Source organism: Trichosurus vulpecula, chromosome 1 (assembly GCF_011100635.1).
Source record: "Trichosurus vulpecula isolate mTriVul1 chromosome 1, mTriVul1.pri, whole genome shotgun sequence".
Lineage (NCBI taxonomy): Eukaryota > Metazoa > Chordata > Mammalia > Diprotodontia > Phalangeridae > Trichosurus > Trichosurus vulpecula.
This window is the reverse complement of record NC_050573.1, coordinates 85827091-85839612: the sequence shown is the minus strand read 5'-3', so window position 1 is coordinate 85839612 and position 12522 is coordinate 85827091. Positions and strand designations below refer to the sequence as shown.

At 43.5% G+C, this 12522-nt stretch overlaps 1 protein-coding gene across 1 annotated transcript; it reads right to left on the bottom strand.

Moving 5' to 3' along the window:
- Positions 1-4917: 4917 nt before the first annotated feature.
- LY6E (lymphocyte antigen 6 family member E) lies at positions 4918-10461 on the bottom strand. Its single transcript, XM_036754073.1, has 3 exons — positions 10410-10461; positions 7126-7245; positions 4918-5126 (listed from the first exon to the last, which is right to left on the bottom strand). The coding sequence occupies exons 1-3, from the start codon at positions 10459-10461 to the stop codon at positions 4918-4920; spliced, it is 381 nt and encodes a 126-aa protein (XP_036609968.1).
- Positions 10462-12522: the final 2061 nt, after the last annotated feature.

Genomic DNA, 12522 nt, shown 5'->3' with positions numbered 1-12522 from the left:
GCAAACAGAGTTAAGTGACTCACCCAGGGTGAGTAAATATCTGAAGCTGGATTTGAACTCATGAAGATGAGTCTTCCTGACTTCAGGCCCAGCACTCTATCCACTTTACCCCCTGACCTGACACTTAGTAAGCCCTTAATAAGCGTTTATTGACTTGTTATAACTGGTAAGTGTCCAAGACAGAACATGAATCTAGATTGTCCTGACTCCGTGGTCAGCTCTCCATCCTCTATGTCATGCTGTCTTTGCAAATGAACTGATCTTAAATGAACCCATTCTACATTTACTGCTCTCTTAGCTTAAGCATTTGCAAAGAAGCTGAGGACCTTTTATAAAACAGCTAGATTCTGATGTGCCAAGGAGAAACCTTGGTTGGAACAAAATACAAATCAGAGATCCTTGTTTGGAGAGAATCCCCTTAACATTGAATCCAGACTATCATAATAGAGGCCAGGTCTTACACATAGATTACATTTTGAAAGCTTGTCCAATATCAGCCATTGTGGGGTGATAAGGGTAAAGGGTAGGGATATAGTTTTAATCTACCTCCATTGGTGGTGCTTAAGACAGGAGAGACCCATACAAGTACCAAAGCAGACAACAGCTTAGGGAATATTTGTGTAACTTTGTTGAAGGTGAGTGGTAACCATGGTTGCACAGTTGTTGGAGGGCTGATATAGACTAATAGGTATAGAACCTCACCAAATTCTATTGATTTGGGCAGAACCATGGAGAGGGGACAGGGAAAGGAAGAGGAAGGAGTTCCCATGGACTGTGACAAGAATACAAATGAAATCATTTTGTCCACTGCTGGGAACTCTTCTGGGGAAGGGAGATTATGGGTATGGAGTACTGGGAAAGGTATTCAGGAAAGAGGGCGATGCAGCTGCTATCTCAAGGTAACAAAGTGATAGCACAGAGCCCTTACTGGAGTCCCCCGGGGAGATACTTAGAAAAAGGGAGTACTCGGAAATTAGTAATTAAGCCTACTTCTAAACCTAAATCTAATTCTGAACAAGACTTGCTCAGCAATTGAAGTTTCCCATAAAGCAAGAAGGATGAACTGTGGAACATATGAGGGGAGCAAATTTTTACATGTATATTGGAGAAATAGAGAAAATCAAAGAAAGAAAAGATCTAGTGCTAAGGACAGAGAGGATACAGAGAGAGAATGACAGAGAGAAGGTGGAGGTTCTCATATCTCACGCTTCTATCTTTCTCTATCAAGATCCTTTGAACTAGAAAGGACAGAACAAAAGTGGCTGAGGAAGCTCGTAGTCAAGATAAATAGTAAGATACTTTGAGAGTTCCTGACCACCCTTGATGAGTTCATTTCACTTGGTCCTCATAAATTGTATCCCAAGGTACTAAAAAGAAGTGGTGGGTGTGCTTTCTAAACATGTAGGAGATTTTTTTCTTAATTAGAGAGAGAGAGATTGGAGCAGAACAGACATTAATTATGCTGATTTTCAAATGGAGGCAAAGAATACAGTCTTTCATTCCTGGAAAAATTCTAGGACACATTGTTCCTGGGATGGTGAGTGAACATCTCAAAAAGAAAGTTATGATTACAAAGCTTCCTTGGGACTGAGTCATTCTGGACAACCTCACTTTCTTTTTTGACAAGGTCTTACAAGACTGGTAGAACAGAGAAAGTTCTAAAGGATTTAGCAACGTTTCTCATACTATTGTTGTGGGCAAGATAAAGATATGTGAACTAGGCAATGTAATCATTAGGGCAATTTAGGATTGGTCATGAATTGTCAGACCTAAGGAGTAATGATGAATGATCTGACACCATCTTGGAATGAGATCTCTCATGGTGTGCCCCAGAGATCTGTGTCTCGTTCACCTACTCAAGGGTGAATACAGGGACCTGCACACAGTAGGTGCTTGGGGAATATGTGCTGACCAAATGAACAGGGCTTTCGATATCTAAACCAAAGGATATAGTTCTTCTGGCCAGGGACCTCTCCCATCTTGATTCCAGCAGTCTTTTCTTAGACCTTACTTAGGGTACTGGGTCGATTGTGTGCCTCTGGGTAGGATCTTTTTCAAGCCATACTGTATCTGGAAAGCCCTCCCAGAGCAGATCAACCCAAATTTGGTGAGTTCCGAAGGTGGTTTTTTTCCTGTACTTTAACTCCTTCCGTGAGTGCTGATCTGGTCTCCTCCTCACACTGAGGGCTCCCCCAGGACAGTCTCCACCTCAGACCAATGGCTTGCTTTGGGCAGATGCTGTTTTCCTATCAGATCAGGGGCTTCCTAAGGATTAGAGCTGTGTGTGTGTGTGTCGCTCTCTCAGACCAGGCGCTCCCTAAGATCAGGAGCTGGGTCTCCTCCTTTCATCGGGGACTTCTTCCGGAGAGTTACTGTGTCTCTCCCTCAAATCAGTGGTTTCTTGAAGTCAGAACTCATATCTCTCCCTCAAATGGAGCATCCTAATGACACCAATGGCTCACTATTGACAGGGACTGTTTCTCCATCAGATCAAGATGAGGATTGGAGCTGTGTTTCTCTCAGAGCAAGGGGGAGCCACAACTCCTTTACCTCTGTGGCTACTTAAAAACCAAGGGCTTCTTGATGCCAGAGCTCATGTCTATCTCTCAGATGGGGGCTTCCTAAGGACTATGTCTCCTCACTCATGGGGGAGGGGGAAAAAGTCTCTCACTCAGATCAGTGGTTCCTTGAGGGCCAGATAATGTGTCCTGGCTCAGACTAATGGCAGAAACTGTGTCCTTCTCTTATAGTGGAGTGACTTGGAGGGTCAAAGACTGCTCTTCTTCCTCACACTGGAGGCAAGGGCTATATCTCCCTCTCAGACCAGGGGCTTCCCAGCTCTAGCTATCCCACTTGAAGTTGGCTGGTTTTTGAGCGGACTCTCATCTGGGGCCAGGCTGACAGCCAAGTAGGGGTCCTCACTTCCAGCCCAACCTTTTTTTCAAGAGTTTCTTTAACCAGAGACTAGACCACAGCTCCCACCCCCTACTTCAAAGAACTATAAACTGTTCTTAAGGACTTTGCAATCTTCTCCTCCTTCCCCTTCACTAAGAATTGATCAAAGGCTTCTATTTATTCATTCAGCAAGCATTTATTTGCTGCCTACTGTGTGCTAGGCACAGTGTAACTCACAGCCAGAGGTGCAATTCACGAAGACCAAAATGGAAAAAGCCATGTTTCTCCCCTTCCCTTCAAAGCCCAAGTCCTTTCCCCAAGGATCAAAGACTTTTTAAATTCTCTCTCAGATCATCCCAGGGTCTTGGTAAAGGAGAAAGCAACAAACCAACCCTCTATTCAAAGGGTTCAATGTCAGAGGCAGAGGGGATCATCAAGATCCTCTAGTCTCACCTCTCCCTTTTACAGAAAAGAAACGGAGAGCCACAGAACTGAAAGGAATTAATGACAAATTCAGAGCCAGCCCTGGAACACATGTCTCCTTACTCCCAGCCCATGGTTCATTTGGGTCTTCATTTTCTTGGCTATACCTGACATCAAGCTTCATTTGAAGGCCATCTTGCTGGGTCTTCAAAGGGCTCAGAGGACTGGGAGACTCTGACTGAGCCATGACCAAAGACTAGCCCCCTCTTGTTTTGCTCAGATCAAGGGCTCCTGGAGAGCTAAGATGTACAGCTACCTCTTAGGCAGGAGCCTGGCGACAGTCAAAAACAGGCAGACACAAAGGGAGAAAGTCAGAAGCATTTGTCTTTATTTGAAGCACTGAACGAGAAAAGGACCAGTTGGGTGGAGGCTGGCATTTTGGCTGAAGTGAGAAAGAGGGAAAAGTCATGGATGCAGAAAACCACTCCCAGAAAGAACCATATCAGTGGGTCCCAGTGTATTTCTCACTCCCTCCTAGCCTGGAGGCTCCACAGGGCCTCAACATTGAGACCAGAGAGTGGCAGGAAACCCAGCTCAGTCCTTCACACCTTAGGCCCACTGTGGTAATGACCAAGACAACGGGGTCTGGAAAGGATCTTCATAGGGTGAGTGCCAGAGTGATGATACCTCTTCATATATGCACTCACCTATTCTCAAAATCACATATTCATACACATGTGCACACAGCTGCATTCACACAAAAACAGATGAGGGCACCCAAATCATTCACACACACTCACACATACACATACATATAAAACACATAAAATAATAAACAGAAGACCACATCAGCACACAGATGCTGTCATGCAGATTCATAACTGCATGAATCATAGGCAAGATTGCCTACCCGAGGGCATATAATTACAAGAGTGTACATAAGCACACATATACAAATCACACATTAATATGCCAGTAATCACACATGTACACTCAAAACACAAGCATGAACACACACGCACGTGCACACACACACACACACACACACACACATACACACATACATACACACACAGATGTGTAGGGTGTTTCCACTCTAACCTTATATGTCCTAATCTCCTAGGGTTCTCCTTGGGCCCTCACACCTGATTCCTAAACCTACCCAGCTTGGGGATTCAAGGTTCTCTCAGAAGATCATAGGATTTCGAACAGGGAAGGATCTTTTAGATTATTTAGTCAAAGACCTTTATTTCACAGGTAAGGAAACTGAGGCCTAGAAAGGTTAAGTTTACTTGCCTGAGATCACACAGATAGAAAGTATCTCCCTCAGCCTCCAATACTATCCTCCATTCCCATGAGGAGATCCAGCAGTGGACTAGGGATATTTGAGCCTGGGTCGCACGATAACCACCCAACACGCGGCAGAACCAAGCACAAAAGGGAAGAGAAGAAAGAAGCATCCAGAGCCTGAATTCCATTATCTCCTACAGGCATTGGGAAGGTGAGGAAGAGCTGAGAAGAAGGGTAAGGAGCTAGGAGGTTTCCCCTGGGACCTCGGGGCAGGCAGGGCAAAAATGAAGAAGGCTGAGGGGAACAATGTCAAGCACCTGGCCTCACCACGGCATAAAGCAAACTGAACAGCACAGACAGGCCCAGCACCAAAGAGCTGGCCTGGAGTCCACCATCATTTGAGAATATATTACACAGGGAGTGTTGGCAGCATCGAGTGGCCATAACTACCACCCCAGAGGCAAAAGTGATTGGACAGGTGGCAGAACAGTATTTGCTGATGCTCTTTGATTTGTGTCCTGCATTTTAAAAAAGAGACAAAAACACAAAAAGTTACTTACTGTTAACCTTGGGCAGGTGGGTCCCATTCTCTGGGCCTTAGCTCTATCTCTATAAAATAAGGAGATTGGACTAGAAGATTTCTAGGGTCCTTTTCCACCCTGAAAGTTAGCATTCTATATTAGGTTTCCATTCTAACCTGTTTGTCTGTTCTAAGATTTCCTCCCAGCATTGACATTCTATGTTCTGAGGACCCTCCTAGCCCTAATAGTCTAGGTCCTGAAGACCCTTCCAGCTCTAACATTCTATGTACTAAGGGCCCCCCTAGTTCTGATATTCTAGGTTCTGAAGATATTTTCAACTCTAACATTCTGTGTTTTAAGGCCCTTCATAGTTCTGAAGACCCTTCCAGTTCTAACATTCTATGTATTAAAGTCCCTCCTAGCCCTGATATTCTAGGTTCTAAAGACCCTTGCAACTCTGACATTCTCTACCCTAAGCCCCCCCGCCCAGTTCTGATATTCTAGGTTCTGAAGATCCTTCCAGCTGTAACATTCTATGTACTAAAGCCTTTCTAGTTCTGATATTCTAAGTTCTGAAGACCTTTACAATTCAAACAGTCTAAGGCCCCTCCTAGCCCTGATATTCTAGATTCTGAAGACTCTTCTAGCTCTGACATTCTATATACTAAGCCCCGTTCTAGTTCCAATATTCTAGGTTCTAAAGACCCTTCCAGCTCTGACATTCAATGTTCTGAGGTTCCTTCCAGCTCTGTTGTTTTATGTTCTAAGAGCTTTCCCTGCCCTGACATTCTTTGGTTCCAAATACATAGGAAGAGTTTTCGGCACCGTATTTCAGGAAGGACCTAAATAAATTGGAGTGTAGAAAGAAAAGGATGACCAGGATGGTGAGGCGACTGCAGGTCACATCATATAAGGATCAGCCAAAGGGAGTGGGAACATTTAGCCAGCAGTAAGGAAGGGAATTTGAAAGATTCTTTTCCAGACATGGCCAATGTATTGATTTGTTTCACTTGATCACACTTATTGCTTATAAGAAAAGGTATTTATTTAATGAGGGGAGCGGAGGGAATGAGTGGTTCATGATAAAGATACACTCAAACAGCAGCAATAAAACATTTTTAAATGAGTAGAAAAATAACAAAGACATTCAGAAGGGGACACAAACAACAAACAGGGCAATGTTGTTACTACCATGTTTGATTTAACATGCTTTTTTAAAGCATTGCATAAATTTGTAGTTTCAGAGACAAATCTTTTTCAATTTCTCTTTGCCTATTGAAAGTTCATGTTTGTTACTGATTGATAAGCTTATAATGAGAGAGAGAGAGAGAGAGAGAGAGAGAGAGAGAGCACTTTTTAAAAAAAAGGCTATATGGAATCCCACTGAGTTCCAATGGATTGAATTCCAGTTGAGTTCAGTTGGATTCCACGTATAGTTCTGCTGCTGCTCCCAGAAGATAGAAGTAAGAGAACAAGAAGGGGCAGGGAAGTTGTAAGGAGGCTGAATTTGGTTCTCTATTAATAACAACTTCCTAACAATTAGAATTTTTCTCACAATGGAATTGGCTACACCTGGAAAGCAGAGATTCCATCTCTGGGAGCCTTCAAGCAAAGGGTAGATAACTATTTATTTGGGTAGTGATAAAGCAGGTACAGGTACAGGCTGGGACTGGATGATCTTGCATCCGTTTCAACTTTGAGATTCAATAGTTCTGTGACCTCAGCCCAGGTCTGATCCCTAATTCTAGTTATACACTTGAACCTTGGTCCTACCACCCCACCAACATATGTCATGGGATGTTAGGAATCCCATGGGAATTCTGGGAGTATGAATGACACATCCCTGCTCAAAGTGGCACAGCTCAGCGCCTCCTTGGAGTCCGAGATGCTATCTTCCTAAGGGAGGAAAGTGGTCACAAAAGAGAAGCCAGTAAGGGAAAGGACTCAGGGGGGTGGTGGGGGATAGGCTTCTCTCTCCCTTAGAGTTATCACTCACCAGTCGCTGTTGAGATTGTTTGGGAAACGCAGTAAGGTTCATCTACTGTACAAAAGGAGATCTTCAGACAACCAAAGTTGCTCCTTTTCTTGTTACATGAGAAACACATGAGGGCATGAGCTGCAAGGGAAGGAGAAGGAAGAAAAACAAAATTACAGGTGAAACCCTCTTCCCTATGCCTGCTGAGTCAAACTCAAATAAAAATGGCCACCTAAAAGTACATAAGTATCCCTGCAGAATACATATGGACTTGGAAAACTGCAAATTAATATTATCTATGATTTATTATATTTTAACTTATTTTGTTAAATGTTTCCCAATTACATTTTAATCTGATCTCTTCTCCCACCCATCCCCACTCCCCTTGGACATTTCTGCCCTCTTCTCTGCAGTCTCCTCAAGGAAACACTCCCAGGCTTTAGAGAGCTATAAATTCATTCAATAAGTTGATATCATAGCCAAAAGAACTGACATTATACCTCAAGAAGAACCCAATGTCCAAAAGAGACTGGTGATGACCTTTTGTCTTCTGCTATGGTCACAGCATATCCAGAGGACTATGTTTAGTTCTTAGCAATATATTTTAGACAGGATTGTCCATTTTGGCCAACTGGAGAACATCCAGAGAAGCATAGTAAAAAGGCTAGAGACCATAGAAAGATCAAGGGAAGGAACTGGTGATATCTTCACACATTTGAAGGGCTGACATTGGGAAGGAGGCAGATTTAGGCTTGATAACAGAAAAAAATTCCTAACAATTAGAGCTGTCTTAAAATAGAATGGCTTCCTCGGGGGCCAATAGGTTCCCCATCACTGGGAGTTTTACAACAGAAAAGATGAAGGACTATTTTCATGTTATTAATGAATTCCTACACAAGTAAAGATTAGAACAGATGACCCCTGAGTCTCTTTCCATTCTGAGATTCAGTGACTCTGTGGGTGATTTGAGAGAAAGTCACCACCCTGCCACAGTCCCTCACCTCATACCTAAAGCCTGCTGGTTGGCCTGTCTGCTATAAGTCTCTCCCCACTCTGGTCCATCCTCCACTCAGCTGTCAAAGTGATCTTCCCAAATATGCAGGTCTGGCCATGTCATCCCCTTATTCAACAAACTCCTCCATCTCCTACCTCCAGGGTCAAATATAAAATTATCATTCAAAGCCCCTCATAACCTGCCCCCTTCCTATCTGTTCAGTCTTCTTACACTTCACTCCCCTCCACGTACTCTTATCCAATGATATTTGGCTTCCTTGCCATTCCTCAAACACTCCATTCTATCTGCTGCCTTCAGGCATTTTCAGTGGCTACCTCTCAAGCCTAGAACTCTCCTCCACCCCATCTCCACTTCCTGCCTTTGTTCAAGTCTCTCCTGAAGACTCATCTTTTCCAAGAAACCTTTCCTACTCTTCCTTAATCATAGTGCTTTCCCTCTGAGGTTATCTCCAATTTACCTTGTCTATATCTTGTTTGAACGTATTTGGTTTGCATGTTATCTCCCCCATTAGACTATGAGTTACTTGAGCTTCTTTTTGCCTTTTTTTGTATCCCCAGGCCTTAACATGATTGCCTCACACATAAAAAATATTAGCTAGCTGACTGAGTGATTACTCATTCCTAAAGCCTTGGTTATGTCATCCTGTGTGGTTGATAATTAAAATGCGAGGGGTTTGCTCATTCTTACGCTCAAGGCACCATCAAGTGCATTTATTCCTGTCCTTTCCTCCCATTGAATCTTTTCCCTCTTTTCTGTGGGAACAAATTCCTTAACTCAATAAGCTCTCTCTCCCTTCTTTTTAGCAGTTTGGGAACCCACCCACCCCTCACTCCATTCTCTCCTCTATCTGCAAGAAACCTTCTTGGACTAAGAAGATAGGGTCCAATTTCCCTTGAACACAGCTTGCCTGACCCTGTGACTCTCCACATTGTTCCTCGTCCCATGGAGGGGCATCTCTGTACCTTTTCCTCTCTGGGTTAGTATTTTTTGTCCCTCAAAGTTCATGAAGACGCCAACTCACACCCCTGAAGGAAGGGCCCAAATCTGTGTCCTTATCCATACAGTCTGAAGAAAAGACTGGGAAAATTCAAAAAACAGGAAGTTGGTGATGAGAATGAAGAAACTCAGGTTGAGGAGCCAATTCTTCCACTGATTGTGTGAACCTGGAAAAATCACTTTTCTCTCTGGGTGTCAGTTTTACAGTCTGTCACATGAGAAGGTTGGCCTAGGTATCACAATCTGCCTCCTATCTACCTTTCCAAAATAAATTTCACATTATTTTCCCTTTACAAACTCTGTCCCTGTAAAATTCAACTACCGACTATCTGATCCTCCCTATACAACATTCCACCTCCATCCCTTTAAATAGGCTGTCCCTCACATCTGGAATTCCCTCCTTCCTCAACAGCACTGCTTAGAATCCTTAGCTTCCTTCAAGGTTTGCTTCTTAAGCAGCTTCCTGCAAGAAGCTTTCCTTGACTCCCCTAGTTGCTAGTCTTCTCACCCTCATTCTCAAATAATCAAGCACCTGTTATTTATATGTTGTATCTGTCCCATACAATGGTAGCTCCTTGAGGGTAAAGGCAGTTTTTGGTTTTGTCCCAAGAAGAGAACACGGTGTCCGGCACATAGGAGGTATCGGAGAAATGCTTATTGGATTGGATCGGGACCTTCCTAAACAACGCAACAGAAAAAATGATAACAATGTCTCCTTTCCACATGACTTCAGGTTTTACAAAATATTTTCCTCACAACAATCATCGGGGAAAAAAAATTTTAAATAGCCAACAATCCAAAATTCAGCAAACATGTATTAGGTACCTCCTACATACAGGAGCACTACATTAAGTGCTAGGGACACAAAAACAAAATTGAAGTGTCTCTGCCCTCAAAGAGCTTATATTTTCAGAAATAACACCACAGATGATCACAGCATCTGAGTTAGAAGAGACTTGAGGGGATATCTAGTCCTATCCATACCACAACAGGAATCTTGCAGCCTCTGCTTGAAAGCCTCCAGTGATAAAGAAACACCCAGCTTTATAAGGCTCCATTCCACTTTTGGACCACCCCTAGGAGAAGGATATTTTTATGATTATATTAAGCTGAAACTGGACTTCCTGTGAATTTGATCTACTGCTCCTACTTCTGTCCTCTAGGCCAAAGCAAAAAAAAAAAAAAAGTCCACCAAGACAGAGGACAAGAGAACCTACAGCTTCAAATGGACAATCAAGGGATCTGGAAGGTGCTTGAGTAAGCCTTAGCCTTAGGGGTCAGGCCTCAGGCTCACCTCGTTCCACATAGAGCAGGGAAGCCAGCAGCACTAGCACGAAGACCTTCATTCTAGATGAGGCAGGTGGGATGTCTCAGGGCCTCAGAAGGAATCACTACAATCCTAAAACAGACAATCAGGCAGCCCTTTAGTTTCTCCCAGCTTCCTACTACCACCAGAGCCCAAGATCTGGTTTCTGATAGAGACCTGTGGGATGGGGTAATACTCTTTGACAATCACAAATTTATAGTTACAGAGCTAAAAGAGATTAGAGAGCACCCACTCTACTTAGGACATCCAACAAGTAATGTTAGAGCTGGAAATCACCTCAGAACTTAGAACAGCTAGAGATGCTGTTGGGCACCCAAAGGAAGAAGAGGAGGAAGAGAAAGAGGGAACAAGAATAAGAAAAGGAGGAAGGTTACCATAAATGGTCAGTCTGGCAATACTACTTCTGGTGTGCACAGTTGGTCACTATAAGTCAGGAAAGTGAGTCGGTGGCAGGAACAAAAAGGGGAAGATTCCTGAAGGGAAATAGGCCTATCAGGTGACGATCTCAGACCTCAGTCCACCTCTACTTTTTGGGAGGCTGAGGACTAGAGAAACACCAGTCTCTGACTGCCTTACACCTAAAGCTGGCAGGGGGTGGCAAGAAGGCAAAAGTAGCTGGAGGATAAAGAAGTCAGAGAATTTGATAATGGCTTACCTCATTTGCATGCTGATTTTTTCATAATTAGGGACCCCCAAGGGATAGAGAAATTAACTCTTGGTCCTATACTGTTCATAAATAATGAATAATAAAAAAAACAACCTGGATAATCCCTAGACAGCAACTAATTCAGCCTCTCCTGCCTCAGTTTCCGCATCTGAATAATAATAATTAATAATAATAATGATAGCATGTACCTCCCAGGGTTGTTGTGAGGATCAAGTGATACACGTAAAGGTAAAGTGCTTTGCAAACGAAGTATTATATAAATGCTATCACCATCATCATCGTTTTAAGAAATATCATACAACTTTCTTGCATCTTTCAGGTACTCTCATTCCTTATCCCTTTGACTCAGTTTATATAGGATATCAGAACTGGAAGGGCAATTAGATATCATTTATTCCAAACTCCCCATTTTACAGATGGAGAAACTGAGGCCCAGAGATATCTTGTCCAAAGGCACATAGCTATTGTTTTGCAAGTCTAGTGCTCTTTCCACTAAAACAGGTTGCCTTCCAATATCTTAGATGAGCATGCTCTATTCATGTAAAGACCCTAACATACCACACCAGTCCCATGTCCTTATACCCATCATTCTACCCATCTCCCCAGTCTGAGTCTTCGTAGCTTCCCTGTAAGAAAATAAATCCCAATATGCAGTGTCAGCCTCAGCCTCCCATCCTACTCCTTTTCCAAAGAAGAAGCATGGAATAATGTTATAAAGCACTGGACTTGGAATCAAAACACCTGGATACTTAGCCTCTCTGTGCCTCAGTTTCCTTATCAGTAAGGGCTAGGCTAAGGTCCCTTCCCTCTCAGATATTCCAAGTTCTGTGTTCTAATTCCTCTTCCAACTCTGACCTGTGCCTCAGAGGAGTCAGCCCTCAAAACCAGGCTATCCCCAGTATCCCCTTACGCCTTCCACTTGTCCCTTCAGTTGAATCCAAATTAGATCCTGTTAGGCCAGTGAGAGGGTAGACAGAAGAAGACAAGGCCCCTGTTGATCTCATCCCCCAAAAGTACTCACGGAGTACCCACCCCCTTCTCTCTTTTTCAGGTTCTTCACTTCCCTTCTCTTCCTACAGGATCTCTCCCCTCTTCCCTGCTCTTTTCTCCTTCCAGGTTCAATCTATTACATCTGTCCCATTGCAGGAGTGGGGTCTCTCCCATGCAAAGTGAAAGTTACTGGCAAGCCAGGGAAAAGACAATTGACTCCCCTCTTTTCCCTTGTCATGCCAACCACCCTGTTTCTTCCCCTCCCTCCCCCAGTACCTGGCTTAACTCAATGTTGGGTAGTAGATTCTTCAAACACTGAGGCTTGGGATCACAGCAGGTAAAGAGCTAAGACAAGGAGGAAGATGCAGGGGGTTATTGGGCACATCAGTGGATCTTGCCTCTAGCCTCCACTCAGATCATGCC